Raw genomic sequence first — 25,858 nt, 5'->3', positions numbered from 1 at the left:
AAGTTTAAGGCCATTTTTAGGGTATTCTTGAGTGCTAATGAATCCCAACTTTTATGCTCATTTCCAGCTGGGTAGCAATGTGTCAGAAATTAGGCAAAACTGTAGTACTTCCAGAAACAGTGAGATCTTTACTCGGGAAGCTAGTGCTGCACCAAGAAGACAATGCTTCGGGCAGTAGCATCTCCGTGGCAGTTGATAATACTTTGTTACAGTTACAAGACATCTGATCGAGAACACGAAGAACCACGAACTAACCTATAACTCCTTGTAGAAACTAGACAAACCAAACCAGTGTTGTGTCAGCTGGGCGCGCTTCTGTCTTGGCACGCCGTTTAAGCGGCAGGAAGAATTTGAGTTCTCCGGGGTAGCACCGTGCATTCTCAGCTCGAGGTGCCATGTCCGGCGACAGAGTCTGGAGTCCCATTCCTGTCGATCTGAAGGTTCTGATTCTCACCAGGAGACCCACTGTTCGCCTGCACCTTGTGCCCAATATCACCAGCTGTTTCTCTGGCGTGCAACGACGACAGATCAACTGATGAAGTGTTCTTCGGAGCAGAACCATTCAAAGTCAGAGCAGTGCCATCAGCTGCACGGCCAGTCGCATTCGCCAGTAGAACAGCAACGCCGCCTTGCGCAGTGTCGGTGGCGTTCACCGGAGGAACAATGCTTGTGCTCAGTCTATTCTGAGGTTCGCCGTGAGCGGTCTTCACTTCATCCTCACCGCTGCCGTTCTGAGACTGGAGATCTCTGTCGTCATAGTCTTCATCAGCGGCAAGGCCGTCCTCCGCATCGCTATCGACGCCGTCATCTTCACCAGCCTCTTCTGGGTCGTCGTCCTCGTCGTCTCCAGACTTGCTCAACGGATCGTCCGACGAGTCGGCGCCCCGTCCGAGGTCGCTCCCGTCCCCGACCCCGACGATGTCGTCGAGAGACGCCTGGCCAGCTGCGAAGTCGACGGAGCCCTTCCTCCCCAGCCGGCGCCGTGCCGGCTCGCCGCCTCTGCCGTCCGTCTCCACAGCCACCACCCGCCGCTTGCCGTACGAATGCGTCAGCTGGTAGACGATCCAGATGCCGACGGCGACGAACAGGAAGACCTGGAGACTGTGGCTTGGCCTGAGCTTCTTGCTTCTATGGCTCCTGCTTGACGACTGCCTCAGCATGGTGACTGCCGGCTGGGACAGGGATCACTGTGGGGCAGGCTTGTACGCAGACCACTGCAAATGTTGGCACCAGACACCTAGGAGCACCAAGCAAAGGAAAAGCCAGGCACAAATTACAGACTGGATACTGCTGAAGCTATTGTTCAGAGCAGTGAGTGAAGACAGGCTATGTTCGTCAAGAACAAATTGAACCCAGCTAGAAAACATCCAGTTGTGAGAAAGATATTCACCTGGAGAAAAAAGCAAGCATTCACCAAAGGGGAAGGATCAAAGGACTCCTGAAAGCTCGTTCTCCTTGGCTGCTGCAGAGGCGCGGAGGGAGATGCGATGCGAGAAAGAAGGTAAGGCTTCCCTTTCCGTGTCCTTCGCGGGGTCACCGCGACGGAGACAACCTGAAGCCAAACCGCCTTCACGGGTTCGCGCAGCAATCACTGCCGCCCGGCTTTACTCTCTCGTCTCTCCCTCTCCGCGCTGTCGGTTCGGGAAGGACTTGGACTTGGGAGGACGGAGACCAACCAGGCACCATGAATGCCAACCGAGAAGCGAGTACGGAGGAGTAGCATGCAATACGAGACGAAGAGCCCAGACGGTTTAGAGTAAAGCGGCAGAGCGCTCGGGCCCGACGGGACACCGAAGCGTCAGAGCGCTCGACAGGTGCCTCGGCGTGGCTGATCACGACCGATCGGGCAGTGAGCGCAGCGGATCGAGCAAGGCCGGTACCGAATCTCCAAAAGCGGGGGGCGCAGAGCTCGAAAGGAAAGGGATTGGTTTGTGTGACGCGTGCCGGTCAAACTGTCGACGGCAAGCGGGGTCGGTGGTGGTGTGGTGGCGCACGGTGGTGGTGTGGTGGCGCGGCTCCGGTGCCCGGTGGTCATGTGCCCGCCATGACGCCGAGCCGGAGGGAGGGAGAGGCCACTTGTTTTGTGCCTCCGATGCGAGTTCTGCGTGTCAGGTGTCACGGCTTCCAGGCTTCCCAGCTGCGTGGTTAGAAAATCATGGTCCCATTGCGGCTCCTCATAAAGCTTGGATGAATTTCGAGAGAAAAAATAAAGCTCGGATGAAGTATGCGCTAGAATTAGAAAATACAAATCTTACTATTTGCTGTTGCAAATGGTGGGGTATCCGTACACGGGATGCACCCATTCGGGGAGGGGCATGATGGAGTATGTTCATTTGATTTAGTCAATACACTCACAGTTCAATCTATTGTCATTCGATGATGCACATATCGAAAAGGCAAACATCCACATGTTGCAAGCTTTAATTTTCAGAGGGGGGAAGGAGAGGGGCATAAGCCCCCTTAATTCTACCTAGTACACCCCTCAATCTGACTACCTAAACATCTTAGCTAATATATATCGTAAGGTGGCAACCATAATTATTGGTTGCAACTAAATGGACCAATAATTTGTCAAAAAGTGCTTACCCACTAGCACAAAGGTCTTAATGCAGCACTGCTTCTTAGACTGTTCAGAGAGCATTATCACATCTATAGTTTGAGACTTGAGAGGAATATGTTAAATTTGCATAGCAATCTTAGACACATACCAAATCCATGGATAGAAGTTTCCATATTTATTAGTACCAAATGCGTAAGCCGTTAGATGTCTTGTTTTGTATATATTTCCTAAAACCTGCGAAGGGAAACGGTTTTAGAGTGGCTGGTGGATGGTCAGATGAGATCTCACCGGATCGGGAGTTCGACTCCCGTTTCACGCAAAAAAAAATCTTTCCATTCCAAAGCACAGTTGGAGCACGGTCTTCTCACGGGCGATGAGCCACTGCGTACAGGTGGGGTAGAGGTTCGGAGGATTTTTATACTTGTGTGAAAATATCTACTTCTCAGTACAACGCCGTGGGAGGCGATCTTTACCCCGCAGGTCAGGTTTTTTTAAAAAAAAACCTGCAAACCTTGGGCCTCGAGGACTCATGTTGGGCTTGGCCCTCTTTAGAAAGCGGCGTACGGGTACAGCCCATTCATCGGTCAGATGCGGGCTGGGAAACTGGTTCTCATATCAGATCATCGACCCGCAGCAGCTGGCGAAGCTGCAACTGCAACCTCCAAACCACACGGCTTAGGGAACGGATCCCGTCCCGGTCGAGCTAGCTGTCGGGGTACACGGTTGAAGCGAGCGGAGGTGGATCGATCCAGGGCGGTTCCCTTCGCCGACGCTCTTCAACGACCGACGCAGTCGGCACCGGCCGCCGCTCCATCGTTACCTGTCACGCCCGGCCGCGACACTTCTGCCGCAGGCCGGACGCAGCCCCGTGTCCGGAACGAAATTAATCAGCACTACGTGCCCATGCCATGCAGCTGCACCCTGCCGAAAGCGCAGCGAAGCAGCTGCATGGACTGCAGGTCAGTGTGTGGCACGCACGGCGCGGCGGTACGGCGGCCCATAACTCGGTGGCCCGGCCTGGCTAACCCACCCGTCGACGCGACGACGTAGCTGGCGACCGTCGTCGTACGGAGCCCCGAGCGTGGCGAATGGTCCCGGCCGGTCGAGGCCAAGCGCGGCGCCGTACGTGCGTGTACGTGACACGAGGCTGACGCCAGCGACAGGGATGAGGGCCGGATCCGCTGCGTCAGCGTGCGGGATCATGTCAGCTCGGGCGAACAGCCAGCCAGCTCGGGGCGAAAGCTACGGCGCGCCCCGCCGTCGCGTACGTGCCCAATGTTATTTTATGAATCAACTAAATAATTATAATAGCATATTATCTTAATTTATTTTTCTTTCTAAATTAATTAGATATAATCATTCTAATTTGTTTTATCAAATTTTTAGTTAATCTAATGATACGGAATAAATATAACTTCATCCACGGGCGCCGTAGCGCTCGCGCTGCTGCGGCCACAGCGCTGGGCCGGCAGGCCGACGCGCCGGCCAATCGCGTGCCCGGATCGGGAGAGCCCGGGTGGTGTGGTGTGCCGTGCGGTGCTCGGCGCCAGCGCGCGCGGCCGCGGCGTCGTCCGTCCGAGAGCCCGGGGCCCGCCCGAGACGGCGACCGGACCCGTCGTCCGTTGTGCGCTTGGCGTCGCGTGACGAGCTGCGGCGGCGTCTGTGCGCTTGCTTCATCGGCTCCTCCGTTGATGATCCCAGAGCGGCGTGAGCTGTCGTGATTTGGATGTGTTTAACGACGACCGGAAAAAACCTTGCCTGCCTGGCTGGGGCTGCGGTCCGGGGGTTCTCGCTCTGAACTGGCGTCGCGTCGACCGCCCGCCCGCCGCGCGCGCGCGCACGCATCGTTTTCGCCGTGATCAAGCAACGGATCAGAGCTGGACTGGTGCCACGGATCTGGTGTGGTGGGGGCGGCGAGAAGCGTAAACCCTTGGACACGGCGTCAGCCGCGAATCAATCTTACTTCACTGCTTGTCTCGGAGGAATTATAGGACGCCGTGGCTACGTGTATATATTCTGAAAACTAGTGGTGAACGAGACGCCTTGCGTGTGTGGAAGCAAAACAAGCAATGCTGCCACGTAGACCCGGCCACGCTGGATTCCGGTGGAGTCAAGCGCGAAAGGTCGTTGTCGCGGCGCATGAGATAGCAGCCGGGCGCGGTAAGCAAATTTGGTGTCAATAATTCAAGGTCTCACACGGAGTCCATTCGAAGATGGCAATAATCCTAGCATAGCAAGATTGAAGTTTAATGGTAATAGACTAATAATAAAAAACATCGCATCCTTGCCAGCCATGGTAATAGCCAGGAACCACCCTAACCAATCTGCATTGCCCTGGGTTGGCTAAGGTCCCGTTTGCTTTCGAAGGGTTAAAATTTAGCCTATCTCATAAAAAAGATCTTACCATTTAAAAGTATTAAATAAGATATATTTACGAAACTTTTTCATAGATGGATGCTGATTATTTAATGAGCCTAATTAATCTATGATTTGCTACAATGATGTCACGGTAACCATTCGCTAATTATGGCTTAATATATCTCATTAGATTCATCTCGCGGATCGTGTAATTAGTTTTATAATTAAATTTTATTTAATGCTTTTAAATAATAAAATTCTTTTTATATGACAGGGCTAAAGTTTAGCCCTCTAAAATTAAATACCCTGAAAATGCTAATCATTTCTAGGCGTGTGGGGTGTACAGGAGTTGTGTCATAAATAGGAACTGAACTTCGACACAGTCCTGTGGTGGACAGGACATGCGCGCGAACATGAACCGAGTTATGAACCGAGTTTTAACGTGTCCTCCGTCATGCTTCCTCTCCGATTGGGTCTACTCTGCTCCAATTGGTGGCATGGTAGCCAAGGTGGTTGCGTTGGATTCCTTTTTGCCCGGAGCGGGCGGACCCAGCTCCACCGCGGCGGGCTTGGCAGCAGCAGACAGCCGAAGGAAAAGGAGTAGCATGCCCTGCACAGCTGGGCGCCAATCCCAACAAACTCACCAGCACTAGGCTGGTCATCACTAGGCCGCCCGCACTCCACTGCCCGCCTCCCTCGCGCGGCCCCCACGCCACGCCCGGCCAGCGAGTGGTGGGCGTCGTCGCGTGCCCACTGCCGCGCCACAGTGCCCGCCCCGCGCCGGAGGGGCATGGCGACCCGCCGTGCTCCCCCACCACCTCCCTTCACCCTCCTGATGCCTCCACACAGCTCCTACTGTCCTTTGTCCTTCCTTTCACGCTCCTTTCCCCCCTCTTTTTGAAAATCTTTCTGCCGAGATTGACTGGATTGTTGTGCTGATGATCTACAGCCCGATCTACGACTAAACTGTTTGCAAATGCAAAGGCACTGTCGCATGAAACCACAAACGGAGAGCTTGTAGATTAGATTCTATGCTTTGCTGCGGGGTGGAGGCAGTGAAGCAGGTTTACTACGGCAACCTGCCTTTCGAATTTGAATTTTAGTCACCGCGACAACACATCGAGATCACTTCAATCGAACTGGAGGCACTTTCTTGATCACGAATTGCTCTTGATTTAAAGAGATCCAAAAAAAGAGGACGCCCTACATGGCTAAAGCGAAGCAACCAACCAAAAAATCACACCACACCACGCTCGCGCTCACAAAAAAAAAAGGTCATCTTGATCAACTAGCCGATCACCCGAATCGAACTACTCCAACAAACTAACGCTAAAGCACGCATCAGCCGCAACTACTTATGTACAATTTGCTCGTGAATCGTGGTCGCCGCCGGTTGGCCGGTGGCGGGTCACCGGAGAAGGTCGGCCTGCAGGTGGGAGAGCTCCTTCCTCAGCCGGTGCGAGAACAGCCTGCACGCGTCCATGCTCAGGTCTACGGCCGCCGCGAGGGCCACGAACGCCGCCGCGTCCTCAGCGCACCCGATGTGCGCCACGCCGACCTCCACCGTAGGCTTGCTGCACCGGCCCTCGCCCTGGACGGCCGCCGACATGACGAACCCCCGGTAGTTCCCCAAAGGCCAGTTGCTGAAGTCGCCGCTGCCCCTCGGGCTGCACCCCGGCGTGCCGCCACGGCTGAGTGGCTGCGCGGCGGTGAGGTCGATGGCGAACTTGCCGCCCTTTGACGAGGGGATTGAGGACTCGGCGAGGGGGACGGCGTGGTCCACCCCGGGGAGGAGGAGATCGAAGTGGTAGCCCAAGCTGTCGGACGTGCCGGCGCCGCCGCGCTCGCGCCAGCACTCGAGGCGCGCCCAGGGCTCCCAGGCGCCGTCGCCGGCGGGGCGGAGGATGAGCCACGCGCCCGGGTTGGAGCGGCTCACACGGTCCGTACCCGGGGAGGGCACGAAAGGCGTGACCATGGACGCCATCGCGACGGGGGAGCCCGACAGGTCGTGCACCGTCACGGACCACCCCTTGCGCTCCTTCCCCGACGCCCCTTCGCGCTCCGGCTGCATCCCCGGCCTCCGCAGGTCGCTGTTGCTGCGGCACCCGAACTTGCAGGTGAACATCGGCTGCTTCATGCTGCCGCGCACCTGCAGCACCTGCGGGCTGCACTCCGGCTCGCCGTCGAACTCGAACACGAATCGCGGGTCGGGCTCCGCGCGGACGGTGAGGCTGAGCTCCGCGGCCGCGGGGCTACCCTTGCCGGCTCTCTTCCCAATGGAGATCCATCCGCTGTGCAGCACCGCGGGCTTGGCCTCGGCGCCCTTGAGGTCGAGCGGGATGGTCGCCTTCCCCAGCAGCCGCCCGGAGCTGACTCCGCAAGTACTCCCCTTCCGGCCGGCGTAGACCGCGACCTTCAGGACCGCCTCGCCGCGCGAGGAGAAGAGCGACGGCTTGCCGTTGAACCACTCCAGGTCTGCCTTCGACAGATGGAACGCGGCGGCGAGCGCCCCGGACGCCGGCGCCTGGTCGCCGCCGTCGAATGGCACGAGCGGCGCCGGGACGGTCTGGGCCGGCATCTTCCCGAGCCGGATCTTGCAGTAGCACGGCGACGTGGACGGGTGGACGCCCGCGCCGGCGCCGGCCGCCGGCGGCGCCACCGGCATTCTGAGTGCGAGGTTGCCGACCAGCACCCGCACGAACGGGCACGGGTCCATGGCCGCTGCTGCTCTCCTGCCGTCACACCTACCGGAATCCGCGCGAAACTCTCCCTGGTCCGCTCGGATTGGCGGCGGGCGCAATGCGATGCGATGCGAGCGAGGGCGATGGCGTCGTGGCGAGGGAGATAAGGCGGGGGAGAAGTTGGGCCGGTGGTATAAGAATCCGGTGTGGGAACGCCGGGGGCGTGGGGTGGGAGGAGCCAGGCTGGATCCTGGTGTGCCGTGGCCGCGAGACACCAATCCACTTACGCCCACTTGCGCCTCGGCTCGGGACCCGTCACTCGCGCGCGGGCCCGGGAGGCGGGGCCCGAGCGTCAGCGGCGTCCCGTGGGGTTAGGGGTTGGCGCGGGTGGTGTGCGTGGGGACGCGGGCGAGCTGGAGCCGCGCGGGATCCGAACGGGCAGCGCCGGGCGCGCGCGGCGCTGTTGCGCTGCGGCCTGGCCTGCGCCGAGTGGGGATCGCGGTTGGTTTGCGGCTCCCTTTTCGGTAGGAGTTGGAGCTGGAGCTAGCTAGCAGCTGCGGGCCTGCGACTCGTGTGCTCCAGCCAACGAGAGAGCGCGGGCCCACCGAACTGTGTTCCGGACCCCATTTGTCAGTTGGAGGCTGTCGCTCTCGGGAGTTGGATTGGACCTCTGAGTGCGTGGGCCCAGCGGGTGGAGACATCAGAGGCGGCTGCTGCTGTTGCAGTATGGCGTTTTCCGTTTTGTAACGGCCATAGGTTTCACTTCCACCCGGAGGGCGAATAATCAGGCAGGACTTTTTCGCAGCTGGCCGCTGATGTTGCGAGCCAGGCAGTACGGGATTACCACTAGCCATTTGCGTTTACTCGTTCAGAGATTTAACTACTTTCAACTTTTACAGAAGCACAAGATTAACCTTAGGTATATGCGCAATTTCTTAACAGCGCTAAATACTCTCTTGTTCCGAACAAGATCCGAATCGGAAACCTCAAAACGAATTTTACAAACCACAAGATTAGCAGTTAGTATTTGTTTTTTTTACAAAACCACTGTGTTGTGGAAGAGCAGTTGGAACGGTAAATTGTTGGCATCCTCTGTGGAAGTAGGTTTGTCTGCAGGCGCCGCACGTTGGGTTCTCAGGCAGTCAGGTGCCGTGAACTGTCGTTTCGGGCGAGGCGAGAGTGCGCGCCGGAGCCGTCATGTGCAGGACAGCCGGCGCAGCACGGTCAGCTGCACGAGCGCGCCCGGAATGTTTTGAAGAATCCAATGCGGGGCTAGGCTACCGTGGCAGGTCAGGTCAGGTCAGCTCAGGCTCAGCTGGTGCCCTCATCCACTAACCCCCTTTTTAATACCCGCGCTAATCCAGGGTGGCCGAGGGAGCCGGACCCGTCATGTGCGAGCCGCAGGGGCCAAGGATTATTTATTTATTAAAAAGAAAAAAGAAACGGACACGCACGGGTGCTCATGCTGCTGGACTCAGCTGACTCCGCGGAGAACAGCAAGGAGCTACTGCTGGAGGAACAGTGAACCCTGCCTCACTCCATGCCGATGACTCATCTCTGATCTAAACAAAATTATTCTATTTTATTTTATGGGAAAAAAAGAGAGAAGGGTTAAGGCTGATGCTGTGCTGTCCAGCAGCTGCAGCGGTGGGCCGCCTGCACGTATCCATCAAATTATATGCGCCTCATTATTCCATCCCCCAAGTTGCCCATTAACTTATCCGGCCTCCCTCCGATCACGCCCAACTGCCCGCCCACAGAGAGACCCCAAGCAACTTGCGAGGCCCATGGGCCCGGGTGAGCCGGAGACCCCACAGGGCAGTGAGGTCGTGTGGACGCAGCAGGCGTTCGGCTGTTTCGCTTTTACGCTGGAGTCCATCCGTCCAGGCTGGGAACAGCTAGGGGCGGGGGCCCCACGTGGCTGCCTGAGGGGCTCGTACCACCCATCAGGCATCAGAGGCTCGGATTCCAGGCTGCTCCCAATAAAAATCGCCGCGGCAATTGGATGGATCGGCGTCGGGCTGGGCTGGCTCATGGCGCGCTGCGCATGCGCTGGTGCCGTGGTGCGGCAGTGGCGTGCCAGCCGAGCGGCGGCGTGCAGGCGCAGCGCGCGCGCGCGCAGCGGGCTGCTCGCACCTGTCCCGGGCGCTCGCCGTCGGCCGGCGCCCCCGTCCTTGTCCGCGGGTCGCTGGGAGCGGAGAAGCTTCCCTCCGAGACACCTGGGCTGCGGTGCATGATTGAACAGGGGAAGGCCGCTGGTCCAGCCATGTTCGTAGTTCGTGCCTTGGTGGCAACAGAATTCGAAATTGGTGAAGCGCGGCTTACGACTGTCTAGTGATGGGAGGAATGAATGGTCGTCGTGGTCCTGCACAACTGTGGCGATTGGCGAAGTAAAAAGGGGGTAAAAGATCATGGGCTCCCCTGTAAGGCTGAGTGTTACGAGCAGCAAGCCAGCGCCAGCGCAGCCCTGAACGTAACCCCTACAGTGCATGGAAAAGTCGGCCTGAAAACTTCGAGCGCCTGGCAGTGCGTGAACAACGAACGACGCGAGCAGGCTAACCATGCTACATCTGGGCTTTTTCAGACAAATCTCTATTAGTATGGGCCTGACCCAATAAACTACAGTTCAAGCCCATAGCGGCAACGGGTCCGCATCCACCTGGAGAGCTGGTTACCAAAGGAGCTCACATGTCAGTTAAACTCTTATAGTTAGCAAGGAAAGAGCGCCCGCGTTAAGCAGTAGTTCATGCAACTGCAACACCGTACAACACAGAATCATAGTGACTCAAAATAATTAACAAACAATAAAATCACAGAGGATACATGTGAATAAAATCAGCGCAGATGCAGCGGCAATAAAAATGGCATGAACCTCTCAGACGAGTTACTCCAATACAGGTGGCACGATAGTAACAATATTGTATTAGTCTGATCATAGCGGTTCAATATGCTCAACTAGGGTGCACTAGAGTGCCAGCCACAATTCGACTTGGTCCATTTCAAACCCAAATAATTCATTACATGGTATGATTATCACAGTACTAAGCAAAAGACGGATCCAAGAAGATGCTCCTTCATCCATGCTCCCATTCTCGTGATGCTTTGGAGCCCTCAAGTTTTTAGCGGTACTGCATAAAAAAGAGCACATTGTCAGCCTCAAAATAATAATAAAAAACTCATCACAACAGTTTGCCTTAACCTAACTAGAATGTCTAGTATCTTATTCACTTAACTATTCAATGAATTAGAAACACCAACTCTCTAAACAAGAAATGCTTGTGCCAGTGTACACAGCACAACTATGAGAAATATGGGCTTAATTTAAAATTAAAGACTTGGACACTCTAAATTGCCAAATGGAACAGGCGAATACACACCTAAACTTAAACACAGCATAACTGTTAACCTACAGCTAAAATGCCCAGCTCAGAAAACAGGCATTCAGAAACTCTAAAACAATAAGAAACACCTGTTGAATATGTGGAAACCAGCATGCTTCAGAGCTTATGTCCAAGTGCGTCAATAAAAGCATGCCAATTATAGACCAACTTGTACTTTTACAACAAGAGACTTCACAGGGGTTCCAAATTGCTAACTACCAAAAATCTTTGAGCTATAGTATTGCTACTACCTTACTAACGCAAATAAAAGAATTACACTGTTACCATACATAGTACAAATGGATAATAAGGGACTTTGCAAATAAACATGCAGATTATATGCCAACTTTTACAATAGGAGACTTCACAGGTATTCAAAATTGCTAACTACCAAAATATGAGAGCCGTAGTTTTGCTACTACCTTGCTATTGAAAATAAAAGAATTAGGATGCTACTACATGTACTCTAAATTGCCAGCTACAATGTTAGGCCAATCACACCACAATCTCAACAATTTACTAGATATTAGCCTAGAGATGACACTGGTGACTGGGAAAGACAGTAATTTCATATGTAAAGCAATAGATTAAGACCTGCAGAACAGGGGCACGAAATTATGCAACGTCCAAGGTACCATGGGCAACAGGATATAGGTGCAATAATACGGGCACCATCTCTTTCAGTTCTATGAAACCATGTCACATGCTATTTAAACTAGTGCCAGTTCAACCAAGGCAGATACATCGTGTCGAGACATACTATGAGCTGTGGCATAGCAGAAAAGGATGACTTATACGGTTATGCAATATTCAACCATACAAACCACTATCTATGTTGCGAGGAGGGAAGCAGGAGGGCGGAAGCTTTTGGCGCGTACCTTGATGAAGCCGATGTCCTTGGCGTTGCTGCGGAAGCACTGCCTGCAGCACATGAGCCCGTACTTCCGGATGAGGCCGTGGGGGTTGGCGCACACACGGCTGCAATCACAAACCAACACCACGGCATCCATTAGCGACCATCTCTTAACTACTCCGCAAGCGTAAGGGCACGCAAATCTAGTTGATCTCGGAAGCACCAAACCCCAATACAAGCTCAACCTGACGGATGCAACGGCGGACATAGCACAGATACAACGCAGTTTCACGGATCATTTTGCGATTAGGGGAGAGGAACGAGGGGCGAGGGGAGTAGAGGATTACCAAACCCTGGATCCGGGGCCGTAGTTCTTCGGGTGCGAGTTCCACACGTTGGAGTGTCCCATGGCGGCGGCGGCGGCGGTGTCGACTGGTAAACCCTAATAGCGTTCTCTGACTTGGCTTGTGACGCTGAGCGCGTCGCGAGAATGCCTGGCTGTTTCTATAGGAAGAGAGAGGCGGATGGCATCGCTTCTCTGGGCTATCACTGGAACAAAGATGGGCTGTACGGTACGAATGTAAATGGGCTAAGCAAGCCTATCAAATATAAATTCAGCCCATTTATTCGAGAGAGATTTTTTTGCGTCAAAGAGTTAGGCGGGTCAAGCCTTTGCATCCCCTGATGAAACCAATTTCATCCATCGCTATTGGTTTCTTCACCGGTCTACAAAATGTGTTATCCTTCTTCAAATGTATATCCGTAAATGGGCACCTCTGATTTGGTCAATTTACTTCAGAATCATCTGCAGATGTCCTTAAACATATAATTAAACGAAGCTATTTCGACTCATAGCGCCATTCCAGCCATGTGCCATGTCCAGGTACCTGATGTTTCTGTGCGTATGTATGAATAAGATTCCAGCCTTGTACTCGAAAGCCTGAAACTGTCTTTTGCGTTTGACATCACCGGCAAACTTGTTGCAGGCAGACCTTGTCACGACTTCTTCCCGGAGTTCCGTCTTCGTGAACACCACCATTATTCAGCTGCAACAGCATAGCTGTCACTTTGCGCAAATATGATCGCTTGAAACGGGCAACTTGAGCAAACATGAAATTTAGTACAAATTGGTGAATCACCTGCCACCAGCAGATAGTAATACACAACTTTAGCCTGTTCAAATGCTGCTGATAGTGCTGTACAACAAGCTGAAAGATACATGAGGGGGCCCGGTTAACATGAGCCATCAAACTATCTCCAGCCTAAGAGTTAAACCTCAAACATTTGCATTTTTCTAGAGTAACAAGTATGTAACACAGCTGTGCTCCATCTTAGAGTTAGATCTGTCATACCATCTGAATCTGAACTAGAAATCAAGCTGTGAGCCTTGTGACGATGAGCAACTGCCTGATGCAGCAGATGAAGGCCCGCTTGACCCATCGACTGGAGCCTGGTTCAACCGTTCTAGCATCAGTGACCTCCTCTTACGCAGCTTCAGAGAAAGTGTGGATGCCTCTAAGATCACAGGGACCTGCTTGTCGACATATAAGGCTCAGAACAGCTCAGCACAAAGTTTAATTTACAGCACTTGGGAAGGACTTCGGTACCTGGCTATTAGTCTGTGCCACCTTATGGACATGTAAAAAACCAACCATATCTTGATATCCTGTGAGGAGTTTTGCTAAGTCTTTGTCCTCATCTGTAACCAGAACCGGGCAATTAAAAGGCTGGAGAATATACAAGGTTGAAATGGTTATCAATACACAAAGTTTGAAGGGCCAAGATTGCCTGGAATTGCTTTGATAGACAACAGTGTATCTGCAAGATGTTGCCATCTCCTGCAAAAGGAATTTGACAGAACTGCACTCGGAAATGTTATAACAGCAACAGAATTAGATGAGCGCACCATGGCCTTCAGCAACCTGATAAATTGGATCATGTCCCAGTCCTGCAACATGAAGATGTAATGACTTGGAAGTTGCAACCACACCAAAATGTAGATAGAAAAGAATAAACACAAATTGGCTTCAAATTTTTAACACACTGATATTGTTGGGTTAAATTCTTGCCTTCTCAAAGTATCCACACTGGGGTGCACAGAGTGATTGTATAGCAATTCTCCCAGCAGTTAAACTTCCACCGTCTTTTCTGAATGCGGAATACAAAAGAGATGTTCAGATCAAAACTAGCACAGACACACAGTGCATGGGTATAACCAATTTTATCGTTATTGAACAATAACAGCATGTTCAGATAGACTAACTGGTGATGAAAGAGTACTGCAACTAAACCATGATATTCCTCAAAGGAAGCAACTTTTGAACAATAATATAAGAATTAACCTCACCCTGGAAGCTTGGATAAGAAAGTGGAACAATGATCCTGGAGGTCTCTGAGATTGTCTGCATCTTGAGTGCTTACACATTCAATATTCTGCCCATTAAGTAAATGCCTTTCCAAGGGCTTCCTCAAATCAAAATCATTGCTGAATTCTTGCTTATTGTCTGCAACGATGCTAAATGAGTCAGACTTGTCATTGACATCTTGAGGGAATATGATACAACTTAGCTTCAACAACAGTACTAGAAATTTGCCTACATGAGGATTTTAACTTGTGTGGTCTTGATCAACTGAGCTAGGCTCAGCATCTGGTTGCAACCTCCTAGCAATGAGTTGATTACAAAGGCAAAGAGCCAGAAATGCTCAGCTTGCTCACTGATTGATATCTCTCTCCTTTTTTAATATATTTTCTAAATATCCATGTCAACAAAATTTGACTAGAACAGGTGGCTCTATGTGTACTGCAGAAAATCACCAACAAGGAAACAACAGAATAAAACGAAAGATTAAGACAGGGAGTGAAAGACTACCTTTATGTTCAGCACTAGAAGCCTTCTCATCCCCAAAGTATTTCTTATACTGCCAAGCTATCCTCAAACCCTCATCCTGTGAAATAACATATCCAGAGAAATATATAAAGAAAAATACTCCTTAGCAATTTAACTTACTAATGAAAATTATTCAGGTGACGTACACTTCCTCGTCCATCACTACTTACTCCAGCCCCCATCACTCTGTGCCTTCCATCCTCCTTCGAAGACGAAACAGGAGCAGGCAGGGTACCAAGGAACAATCGCGGCTCCTTCAAAGGTCCTGCAAAGAGCAGGGGCTGCTTGTGCATAACGCCCTGTGCCATGAAGCATCGAAGAAGCAGAAGGTGGTGTGGTGCATCAGAGTCTTCCATAATCATTACAACCGAGCCAAGAAGGAACCCACCACCCAAAATCCCTGCAAGAGAGGGCCAAATAAATGGCGAATCGGTGATTATCAAGGCACATCACAAACTTCTAATACAAACATTGTTTTCATTTCAATTTGCAATTTCAATTCTTATGCAGTCTTCATCACATTATTAACTTTCACGCATATCTAGTTTCTACTGCGTACTCCTACCAAGCTAATTACTATATCCTTGTGTTCCACTTGCACATATCCCAGATAAAAGCATATCAGTTCTGCCTACCCAAGCCTAGAGGTTTAGGCAAGGCAAATAATAGTGTAAAGATGGAAACAAATTGAACTTTTGCAAATAAAGTTCGTAAAGAACTTTAATTGGCACTGTTTTTTCTATCAAAACGCGCAGATACACAGCTAAAAAAGGCTGAACATAGTCGATGCCAAAAAAGAAAAAAAATCGGGGAACATAAAAAAGAGAAAAGATGAATCTTCCTCACTGGAAAGGAGATTTTGTGAGCAAGAAGCTGCTTACTGTCGAGGTCGGGGATGCCCGAAGAGACGAAGGCGGCCCCGTTCGGGCCAAGCTTGACGCCGGCAGCACCCGACGAGGAGGCCGCTGGGTTGGATGTGGTGCGGGAGAAGCTGCTCCGGCCAAGGGTTTGGCCACGGGCGGCGGCCATGGTAGCGGCGCGCCGGCGGCGATGGTCTGTAGGAGAGGTTTCTGTTTTCTGTTTACGTCCCTGGGCTCATATTTGTTTCAGCCAAGCCCATATAGATAATGGGCCTTTCCGTTTGACAGTTTTTTTTTTTGAGATTGTTTCGTCTGACAGGTGACTAGAAGGGAAATGAACCCAACCCCCCCCCCCCCCCACCCACCAAAAAAAAGAGGGAAATGAAACTAAGGCATGTCCAAAAGACATTAATTCTTTTTTTTTGCTCAGGCAGAATGGATTAATTCGTTTATTATAAAAATTTCTTAGTCTCCGTGCAGTTGGAGCTGTGATGCATCAAGAATGCTAAATTTATATTTTGCAAGGAAAGCATGCTACATGAGCATGTGCCAAGTTTTTCTTTAATTATTTTGTCTTTTTTCTCTCTAGGGGGCATGCCTGCCTGCGACGCTTCCCGAAGCCGATGGCGCGGCGCGGTTACCCACACGTCTCCGCTAGCTCGAGGCCCTTTAGAAACATAAGAATAGTTTAGGAATGTGCACATTGTGATTGTGTTGTCTCCATGGTTATTCAGTAATCAGTAGCTCTGCATGTGTGGATATTCACGTTTATACAAGGAGATCTTTGTTGCTGATCGATTCATTATATTATAGTACCTCTCAAGCAACAAAACAGCTGGACGCAAATTGAGCGTATAAGGACCTATTTATCCAAGTTTAAGTTCTAGACTCGGCAGAGGTCTCAAATTTTTCTAGACTTATTCCGGAATTTAATGGGCGCTATTCTTTCGCTGGTAAGCAGCGTGTCTGTCGATAGTGAGGCACTTGTGGTAGAATCTGCCGGCTCAGTCTCTCGGATGTGCTCATAGGAATAGGGTTGTGTACCTGTGTATACAGAGGTGAGTGTACTTGTGTATTTGTGAGCGTGTGCGACAGCGAGGCGTCTGCGGTGACTTCGTTAATCTCGAGGATCTGTTGGCTCAATCTCTTGGAGGTGCTTATAGAAGTAGTATTATATACGTGTAGATATAGAGATGAGTGTGCGTGTGTATTTGTGAGCATCTGCATCCATACTGTATGTATTCATAGAAAACAGCTGGACAAAAGTTGGGAACGCTGGACAAAAAGTTAGGCATCATAGTTGGTAGGTACAGGACCTGTGGACATACAAATATGATCTTTTGTTCCCCATATCCATCAAATGGTCCCATGGTCTAGTGGTTAGGACATTGGACTCTGAATCCAGTAACCCGAGTTCAAATCTCGGTGGGACCTTATTTTTTTGACCATATTTTTTCATTCTTTTCAGCAGATTTCTGCACCTTGATTTTCTTTCATCGCTGATTGATTACGGTAAAACTCAAAATTCGTAGGTCCAGCATGGCAAAGGGGTCTGGTTAGAAGCTTTTGTTGGCTTGCATTTCACGGACCGCGCTCCTGCCGCGTCATTTATTTCCAGTACAGATTACTGAAACTATAAGAGAGGGAGAAAGGTAAAGGAGGCCTACTCTGTATACACAGTTTTTTACCTAGATGCATCAAAGAGACGCACACCAAACTATTGCTAATCTGTGGTACTCCTACACAACAACACTGTCTTCCAACTCTACGGGATCTGGGAAATTCTCCCGCGAAGCCCTCTTGAACGAGAACGAATTCTCCTCATCCTCGTCGCTTCCTTCAGTTCTCTGGGACTTGGCTTTATTTTTCTGAGCAAGTGTTTTCCCCGACGTTGGCATGACGTCCCAGCTCTGGTACTTGTTTCCATGGAATGCAAAACGCCAGCTTCCAGATGAGGTACTCTTGAGCCGAGATGAATGGGAGTGGAGCTCTTCCCTCTCCCGCACCACCCTTAGTGGGTTCTCCAGCGCTTTTAGGATGTACCGAGCAAGTGGGCGCCTAGATGGCTTTGGATTCAGGCATGTCTTCGCGACAATAGCCACTGCCCATACTTCCTCCAGGTGGTCTTCATCGACGACAAGGGAAGGGTCCACAATACCTGAGACACCCTCCTTGTCATAGGCATCGATGTAACCTAATGTTCTTGCCAACCACTCATCAGAATCAGCATCATTTGAGCCACTCACACCAAAGTTTCCGGTGATTAGTTCAAGTAGCACTTTCCCAAAGCAGTAAACGTCATATGAGGAGCTAGCTGGTGGACCTGTTAGGTGAGAAGCACAGATCGTAGTATTAGACCATGCTACTTTATTTTGCATAACAGAACAGAGCTCTTAGGTGCATGAATGTATATAGAGATTGCAAATATTGAATGAAAGAGCTGATGGGCGCTTTACACACCTGATCTGTTCTTGTCAAGGGACCTGCCATTAGAAACAAACAAGTACTAGCATCAGCAAAGGACCCTATATCATATATAATTCTAAACAAAACTTAAAGTTTGTACGGTAAGTGTGTTGCTTGGCCCACTCTAAACAAAATGGTTGAACCGAACCTACCTTACAGAAACATTGATTCCTACAGTGCAATGACAGTGCGGTTCATGCCATAATGTTACAATTTGCAAGGTGGTACTAAAAAATTGTTTATGAGGATTCTCCAGATAAGCATATAACACTCAAAGATTTTGTACCTAGATGGCTTCGAGTGTTGCCCTGTAGGTACAAAATTGAAGCCAAAAGTGTGGCATCTTTTTGCATTGAGACAGAATTACTTACCCTTCTTTTCGTGTTAATTTTGTTGTTGTATTAATACCACTGGGCTGATCAGACATAGTAGTTTTTCCTTCTAAAAGGAACATGGATGGTGTAGAAATCTTACTTTGAGGATCTGAAAATCCTAGAGAAGAAACTCGGGCTCCCTTCACTTTGTTGAATGCATATTTTGCTCAAACTCCCAAGGTGCACTTCAAATTTGTCATCAAGAAGCACACTGCTTGCTTGGATATCTCTATAGATGCAACGAGGACATCAGAAAGAAATAATAAAGCATGCACTAACGGAGTAATGATTATCAACATATCAAAAGAACTTCAGCGATTTGCAGGTATTCAGAATTGCATAGTCAAAACCATATAGATAGAAAGATGAGGCAACCAAATTGGGAAATTGCAATAAATGGTTACTGTCAAGTGCACAAAAACTGAAAATTAAACATGTAGAGTTTCTAAAAATGAGTGATAGGAGACCAAATAACTGCAACACCATGATGGAGACTTGACGTTTCCACAAATTAATCAAGTTATTAGAATGCCAAATCATATAAGAATTAAAATTAACATGGAGTCAACGATACTCAGCTTAAATAGATCATGTTGTGTTTATTTAGAACTTTAAGATTTGCTATTCTCACATGCAATTGATGTTGAATGGGAGCCTGCACATACTATTTTCCTTTCAGTTAATACAATTCGCCAATTGATGCAGAAGGACCACAAGATGCTATGTGCAGGACACCCACAAATGTGCAGCTACTAACCATTTAAAATGTACATGCTGAAAAATTCACCTGCATCTATCACTATCCCACTTATTGTCTTTGGTGAATTTAATCATTAAATAGCAAGCATCTGTTCAGCTTAGTTACGTGGAAGTTCCGCTTCCACGATCTGTTCCATCATGATGTTAATTTTGAAAAGAGCCATATATCACAGCAAAAATATTTACATAACTACCATACACCAACCAACAGCTCATTGTAACAATAGCAATAGCAAATGAGGAAAGAAGACAATATTGCTTAGGGTACCTGTGAACCAACGGTGGACTGCACTCGTCATGAAGGAAACACAAGGCCTCAGACACACCAATTGCAATCTTGAGCCTCGTTATCCAATCCAATGAGCGCAACCCCTCTTCAACTTCCACCGACTTCTTGTGCAGTGCAGTTGTGAGGTCACCTTTTGCCATGTATGTATAGACAAGCAATTGCTCCTCATCCTTGGCCAGATGGCCCAGCAATGGTACAATCCTCCTATGGCTATGCTTCGTGAGGAAGCTCAACTCCCCCTGGCACTTCTTTCTGCTCTTCATATCAACCTTTTTGACGACAACTTCGAAGCCACTCTCCAGGACGCCATGGTACATGTTGCCGGAGTGCCCATGCTTGACAAGGTTGTTTTCCCCAAAACCCCCTGTAGCATGGTGCAGCTGCTCATAGGTGAAGTCATCTATAATGACAGGGACACCCTTTGGTGAACCACTGCCTCCGGGGGACGCCATGGGTGACATTGTGACAGGATTCACACTGCTACTCCTCCGCCCAGACCGAATGCCCTCCTCAATCTGATCCACTCCTCTTGCTCTTGGTCTCATCCTTCCTCTTCTTCTCAACAAGCAAAACACCAGCGCACCCAGACCAAGAGTTACCACAATTGCAGCACCTCCAAGGACCCCAGCCAATACGTGCTTCCATTTGTCCCTTCTCTTGCTCGTTGATGGCACTGGCTGTGGCTCCGGCGATGGTGATGATGGCTCGGGATCCTCCCCTAGCCTCACCCCATTCCTCGTGTAGAACGCCTCACAATCACCACGGGTGCGCTGGCCTGCTGCTCCAGACAAGCAGTTCATTCTTAAATCCACTACACCATCGGTCCAATTCTCAAATCCAGTTCCAACTACCTGATCGAAGTAATTTCCTGACATATCAACAACCCAGAACCACTTCCTGAGGGACCAACCGATAGCGCCGTACAAGGAATTACCAGAAGCGTTGAACAGAACTCCAGCTGCATTACTGCCAGAGAAGGGCAGGTTCGGTAGCGGCCCGGTGAGATTGTTGCTGGAGAGATCGAGAACGCGGAGACCAGGGATTGATAGCAGCGACGCCGGAATACAGCCGGTAAGGCTGTTACCGGATAGAACAAGGGTGGTCAGGTTCCCGGACGTGCCGAGATCGGCCGGGAGCTCGCCATTGACGCGGGCGGAGCGGAGGTCGACGACGCCGAGCGACGGCGGCAGGCCGCGGCCGAACCACGCCGGGATCCGGCCCGGGAGCGGGAATCCCGAGGCGTTGAGCGTCTCGAGCGCGGTCAGCCCCCGCAGCGGGTCGACGGCGAAGGCCGCGCGGCGTGCCCCCGCGCGGGTGCGCCGGAGCCCGGAGAGGCGGAGCTCCACGACGCGGCCGGCGCGGCAGGTGACGCCGCGCCACGCGGCGCAGGGGTCGGCCCTGGCGGGCCAGTCGCGGGCGCGCACGCCCAGCGACGCGCGCAGGCCGCGGAGCGCGGCGACGTCCTGCGGCGCGAGCGCGGTCTGGTGAGGCGGCGGCTGCCCCTGTGCGGCCGCCGCGTCCGCGCGCAGCAGGAGCACGGCGAGGCAGAAGAAGGCACCGGCAGCGAGGCGGCAGCGCGGAAGCATGGGGAGGCGGTGGTGGTGGTGGTGGCGGGCAGAGGCGGAGTGGAGCGGTGGGGGTGCGGGTGGAGGTGGGGGTGTGAGCGCGTGGAGCGGGCCGGGGGGGCCTCATGGCGCGGCCATGGAGGTGGTGCGCGCAGGTAGGGTGCTCGCTTTTTTGGGTGGCCTGCTTGCCGATTTCGTCGGCCTCGCGGTCGACGCTGCCTCGCTGGGGGGAAGGCAAACGAGTTGACCACGGGGAACCCGGGTGCGGGACGAGAGGGAGGAGAACCCAGACAGGCAGACACACACACACACACACACAACACACCAGCGGCAGATGCAGATGCGTCGAGCCGTCGCTCACTTCCGCGGGCGCCGGGTGGTGGTGGTGGGCCCCGCGCGGCAGAGGCGGCGCGAGTGGCGAAGTGGTGGAGTCCGACTGGGCCGCCGGGGTGGCGGGGTGCTTGCGGAGCTGTACCACCCGCGGCTCCGTGCCACTGACATGTGGGGCGGGGGACGCGATGGGCAGGGCTCGCCTCGCCCCGTGCGTGCATGGAATGTTCGCTCGCCGCCACCGTGTTCGGCTGCTGTCGTTTTCGCATCTCGCAAAGCAAAGCAAAAGGGAGCGTTGCGTCTCTATCAGTGCCTGCGCTCGGGCGCGGTTCAATCGTTCAGACGAATGGAGTCGTGTGGGTACAATTCAACGTGCAACATGTGTGGTGCTAATGCTACCCCCTTTCTTTTTCTTGATTAGACTACACAAATGTTAATTAATCGACATAAAGTAAAGGCAAAATACGGTCGTGCCTCCACTAAAATTGTGATTGTGCATTTGTGTTATGGTCTCGGATGGAACTGGAGAATTAGACAGGGAATAGCTAGCAAGAAATGGGATAGGGGTGAGGAACACGGCAGAATCCGCGGGATACAGGGGATATTCAGGTTCAGATAACTGGAACTCAAATCATAGTCGTCGATACAGAAGGGCTACCTCACCGATGCCAGCTCAACACAGACTAGACTGGTCCTAATGGACTGCAGCCACAACGGCCCAACGACACAAGCCCATTAGTTCACGACAATTTGCTAATTCTCTTACTCTAGCAGAAGAATAATTAGCAGAAGAAGAAGCCGGCAGCCGACGCTCCGGTGCCGCCGAGTTTCTGGCTAATTTCTTCGCGGTTCTGTGGTATACGTCTCCTCCAGTCATCAGTTTAATTTGATTCACGAATGGATGATTCTGATGCGTCGCGTCGCCGAATGCTCCGAGCTGCCGACCGGCCGGGTCCAAGTCTCCGGCGTATCGTTTGGGTCTTGTGGATCGGCGGTTGACGAGATGATTGGTTGCTCCAGATGGTGACGTGCTGTGGCTAGGAAAGTTCAGTCGAGCACGCTGTCGAGGAGATGAGCTTACCTTGAACTAGATTCAGATAGAGTAGGTTCAGACTTCACTATTCTTATGCCCAAACTCACATGCATTAGACGATGCCGGTGGTTGGAACTTTAGGATTCAATCCTCTGGCATGGCAAAACTGGTAACCATTTCTAGGCTAAAGAATGTATGCCTGTCCCATTCAGCAAATACTTGTGCTGATCAGTGCTCTCCAAAAGAAGCACTACTATTTATAGTGGGTCTCAAGACTCAATACCAGTAGCGTGTGGTAGAGAAATCAGATTTTTTTTTTACTTGATCCTCTCTCGAACCAAGTTTTCCAGCACTTCAATCAGGAGAGCACCGAAGCACCCGGTGTGAAAATTTGATCTCACGACGAGTTACCTGATCAATGATTCGATCTTGAGGCAGAGATGAAGCAGCCAGGCTGGTCTTAAGGTCGGTAACCGATGGTCCGCCCCGCACCGGCAGGTCACGTCGCCGGCGGCTCCACCACCGCACGCACCATCAGTAGTGCGGCACGGCCCGGATTGCCTCTCAGCCGGCTAGTGTGTATGGATGGGATGCGAGCGTCGCCGGTCAGTCAAGCCTGCCGTCCGCGACTCCTATCTTGTAGTATTAGACACATCCTGAGATGGTTCCAGGCTCGCCGGTCACGTCCTCGCCGCTCCTTCTTATCGCTTCCTTTCCTATCTCGTGCTCGGACGGGTAGGCCTCCGTCCGCGGCGTGGCACAGCGTTCCGGCAAGGGATCATGGGGTTGCTCCCCCGTTCGGAGTGGCGTGCGCCGGCGCTGTTACATCGCAGAAAAGGAAAGATGGCGATGGGCACGCGCGTTCCGGCGGCCGGCGTGCGTACACGAGCGCAGTTGAAACCAAACCTGTTCGAGCATGACGTACACTATCGTGTTACTTTACATGATCTATACTGCCAAGTTTAATAAGGTGTAGCCACGATGATCCCCCCTACCCTCATCCATTCTGATTTTGCTGTCCACCATGATCCCGCGTTGGCACCTGTGGAAGCACCGTCGTGATGTCGTCTTCAGAGTTCAGACTTCAGGCCAGAAGCCAAGCCCCCTTCTCGGTAATCCGAGCCTTAATGGCATCTCCCAACTCTGTCACTCGGTGCTTGCACCGTCCATCACCGGTTCACGTCGTTCTCCTAAAGAAAGGAGTAGTGGTAGCTTAAAAGGTGAAACCTGTCGAGTTCGTTTCAAAAACAAAACAAAAAAGAAAAACACTGCCGAGCTATCTTCTTTGGCCCCAAGACGAAGTTTCTTTTCTTATGGAGGCCTAGTAGTGTAAAGCCCACCAAAAGTTTGTCGAATAATAAGGTATTGGGCCTGATCCTCACCTTCTAGTTTAGTTTTCATGCGAAAAATCTCCAAGCGCTGGCCGCTTGCGTGCGGGGATAACCGAGGTGGCACGCGCAACCTTGATCCGATCCATCACAGAAGATCTATCAATAGCCCGCCGCCACTCGCTGCGCCGCCCGAGCTGTCGAGGTTAGGGTGCCGAGGTTGCTGTGCTACCGAACTATAGAGGTGGTGGGAGGTCGCCGGACCAGCGGTGGGGCCGGTCGAGATGGCGAGGGCGCCGCCCCCTGGAGCGGTAGGGGATGGTGCCTGGGCAAGAATGGTGGTGGGGAGGTCAGTCGGAGTTAGAGGCGCCACCCGCCAGGGTGGGGAGGGGGATGACAGTCGGGCAGGAATGATGGTGGAATGGTGGTGGGAGGGTCGGTCGGAGTTAGAGAAGGAAGGAGCATGTGACGGCGGCGTTGGAGGGTGGCAGCAGAGGCACCGGGGCAGCAACGGAGCCGGCGGGCAGCGGCGGGGGCGGGGGAGCTTGATTGGTGGTGAGGATGATGGCTAGGTTAGCGTCGGCGACGGTGGAGGGCGGCGCCGGAGCTGCTGGTCGCGGGGGATGCGGAGGAGCAACGTCATATGACACATTTCTCAGCCTTTTAGTTCATTTTACATAGTATCTTTACAGAATCAGCGGATGATCCATTCTCTTTTTTAATGATAGAGCTCCTGCTAGATTCAGTAGAGAACCGACTCTGGAAGTTCTGCCACGCTAAATGAAGAATGAGTTCATCGGATCGAAAACAGAGATTTCTAAAGTGAAATTTCTAAAACCACATCGGATGGTTTTGCATGCGTTTTAATTCACGTTTCGCCTTTTTTGGACTGCTCTAGCCGCGTCTCAGGGCCGTCGTGCACGTAGCACTAACACGTACCCGTTTATTCGCTCGATCGAGGCACTAGTACGCGCGTTACGTCCGTCGTCCGCGCTCGCTTGAATGCTACGCGTCCGCTTCAATAACCGCCTGCGGCTGCGGCACCGGGCATCCGGGCAAGGACAATCGGCGGGGGGAGACGTGACTGCGAGCCAAGGTCCCTCGAGCCGGCGTGGGCCGTGGCGGCCGGTGCGTACGCGAGGCGCGGATCGGAGCAGCCGCAGGCCGCGGCGCCGGGCGACCTCCGCCGGCAGGATGCACGGGCATGGCCGTGCTGGTGCAGGATGCACGCACCGACCGGTTGGGCCGTGCGGTGGGCGGGCTCGGCTCTACTGTGTCGTGCGACGACGCACAACGCCGTGCGGGCGTACCCGGGCCTTGGAGGAAATCGCGGGTCAGCAGTGCACGGCGGCCCAACTGCCCGATCCCCAGGATGGGCTGGCTGGCTGCTCCTCGTGACCTCGTCACGTACGTGACGCGGAGCTGCCGGAAATCATTCTCGTGCCGGTGGGTGTCTGGTACCCCCGGCGCGCCAAATCCGAGTGAGATCGCCGCGGGCGTACGGCCGCCATAATAAAACCTCGAGAAATCCCAAGTGAGCCACCCAGCGGTGCTAGTGGCCCCTGGCCCGTGCCCCAGCTCACGGAGCGTACCTTCTCGCGCGATCCGGTGCGATCGCCTGATCTGCTAGAGACGGTGGCAGCACAGACCGGCCACCGCCAGCACAGGCACGCAGCATCTGCCGGCCTCAGCTGGTCAAGTTGTTGCCATTTGTTTACGCGGCCGCGGAGATCCTGTCGCGCGCTTGCTCCCACAATCCCACGCCACGCGCACATGCGTCGCGACGTCGCGTGCTCTCCCGGCGTCGCCTCGCCGGCTGGGCGCTCGCTGCATCCAGGCCCTGGCTGGCGCTGGCGCTGGCACTGGCAAGCTCGCCCTCTTGTTCGGTTGCTCCCGTGACCAGAGTAACAACGCCTCACGACCGCCGGGTGGCAGGCGTCGGGGTCTGACTCGGTCGCCGCCCGTGAGACCGCGACGAGTCGACGGGAGCCGCCAAGGGTTCCGTGCCGAGAGCAAATGCGAGCGCATCTCCGCCGCGGCACGCCGTCCGTACACCGCCGCGGCGGCGGCAGTAAAATAGTACTAGCAGAGCAGGGGTTGGGCGGGCAGGCAAAAAGACACCGGGCGCTAGATT

The 25,858-nt window shown here is 52.6% G+C and overlaps 5 protein-coding genes and 1 non-coding gene across 6 annotated transcripts; 1 reads left to right on the top strand and 5 right to left on the bottom strand.

The window, feature by feature from the left end:
* Window positions 1-380: 380 nt before the first annotated feature.
* On the bottom strand, window positions 381-1,699 carry LOC112876855. The gene is made up of 2 exons (XM_025941035.1): window positions 1,391-1,699; window positions 381-1,237 (listed from the first exon to the last, which is right to left on the bottom strand). The coding sequence occupies exon 2, from the start codon at window positions 1,158-1,160 to the stop codon at window positions 381-383; it is 780 nt and encodes a 259-aa protein (XP_025796820.1). The 5' UTR covers window positions 1,161-1,237; window positions 1,391-1,699.
* A 4,348-nt stretch (window positions 1,700-6,047) lies between these two features.
* On the bottom strand, window positions 6,048-7,809 carry LOC112875486. The gene has a single exon (XM_025939357.1). The coding sequence runs from the start codon at window positions 7,632-7,634 to the stop codon at window positions 6,327-6,329; it is 1,308 nt and encodes a 435-aa protein (XP_025795142.1). The 5' UTR covers window positions 7,635-7,809; the 3' UTR covers window positions 6,048-6,326.
* Window positions 7,810-10,457: 2,648 nt separating this feature from the next.
* Window positions 10,458-12,340, bottom strand: LOC112875491 (40S ribosomal protein S29). Its single transcript, XM_025939365.1, has 3 exons — window positions 12,180-12,340; window positions 11,858-11,957; window positions 10,458-10,727 (listed from the first exon to the last, which is right to left on the bottom strand). Exons 1-3 carry the CDS (start codon window positions 12,239-12,241, stop codon window positions 10,719-10,721), a joined length of 171 nt encoding a protein of 56 aa, XP_025795150.1. The 5' UTR covers window positions 12,242-12,340; the 3' UTR covers window positions 10,458-10,718.
* Window positions 12,341-12,948: 608 nt separating this feature from the next.
* On the bottom strand, window positions 12,949-15,800 carry LOC112875487 (elongator complex protein 4-like). Its single transcript, XM_025939358.1, has 8 exons — window positions 15,602-15,800; window positions 14,867-15,120; window positions 14,703-14,778; window positions 14,180-14,336; window positions 13,902-13,980; window positions 13,621-13,780; window positions 13,440-13,531; window positions 12,949-13,363 (listed from the first exon to the last, which is right to left on the bottom strand). Exons 1-8 carry the CDS (start codon window positions 15,747-15,749, stop codon window positions 13,199-13,201), a joined length of 1,131 nt encoding a protein of 376 aa, XP_025795143.1. The 5' UTR covers window positions 15,750-15,800; the 3' UTR covers window positions 12,949-13,198.
* Window positions 15,801-16,942: 1,142 nt separating this feature from the next.
* On the top strand, window positions 16,943-17,014 carry TRNAQ-CUG. The gene has a single exon. It is a non-coding gene; the product is annotated as a tRNA-Gln (tRNA).
* A 119-nt stretch (window positions 17,015-17,133) lies between these two features.
* Window positions 17,134-21,292, bottom strand: LOC112875483 (probable LRR receptor-like serine/threonine-protein kinase At2g16250). The gene is made up of 4 exons (XM_025939352.1): window positions 19,448-21,292; window positions 18,521-18,649; window positions 18,041-18,063; window positions 17,134-17,903 (listed from the first exon to the last, which is right to left on the bottom strand). The coding sequence occupies exons 1-4, from the start codon at window positions 21,052-21,054 to the stop codon at window positions 17,320-17,322; spliced, it is 2,343 nt and encodes a 780-aa protein (XP_025795137.1). The 5' UTR covers window positions 21,055-21,292; the 3' UTR covers window positions 17,134-17,319.
* Between the last annotated feature and the right edge of the window lie 4,566 nt (window positions 21,293-25,858).

This window comes from Panicum hallii, chromosome 9 (genome assembly GCF_002211085.1).
Source record: "Panicum hallii strain FIL2 chromosome 9, PHallii_v3.1, whole genome shotgun sequence".
Classification (NCBI taxonomy): domain Eukaryota; kingdom Viridiplantae; phylum Streptophyta; class Magnoliopsida; order Poales; family Poaceae; genus Panicum; species Panicum hallii.
The sequence above is the reverse complement of the archived record's forward strand: the minus strand, read 5'-3'. Positions and strand labels throughout refer to the sequence as shown.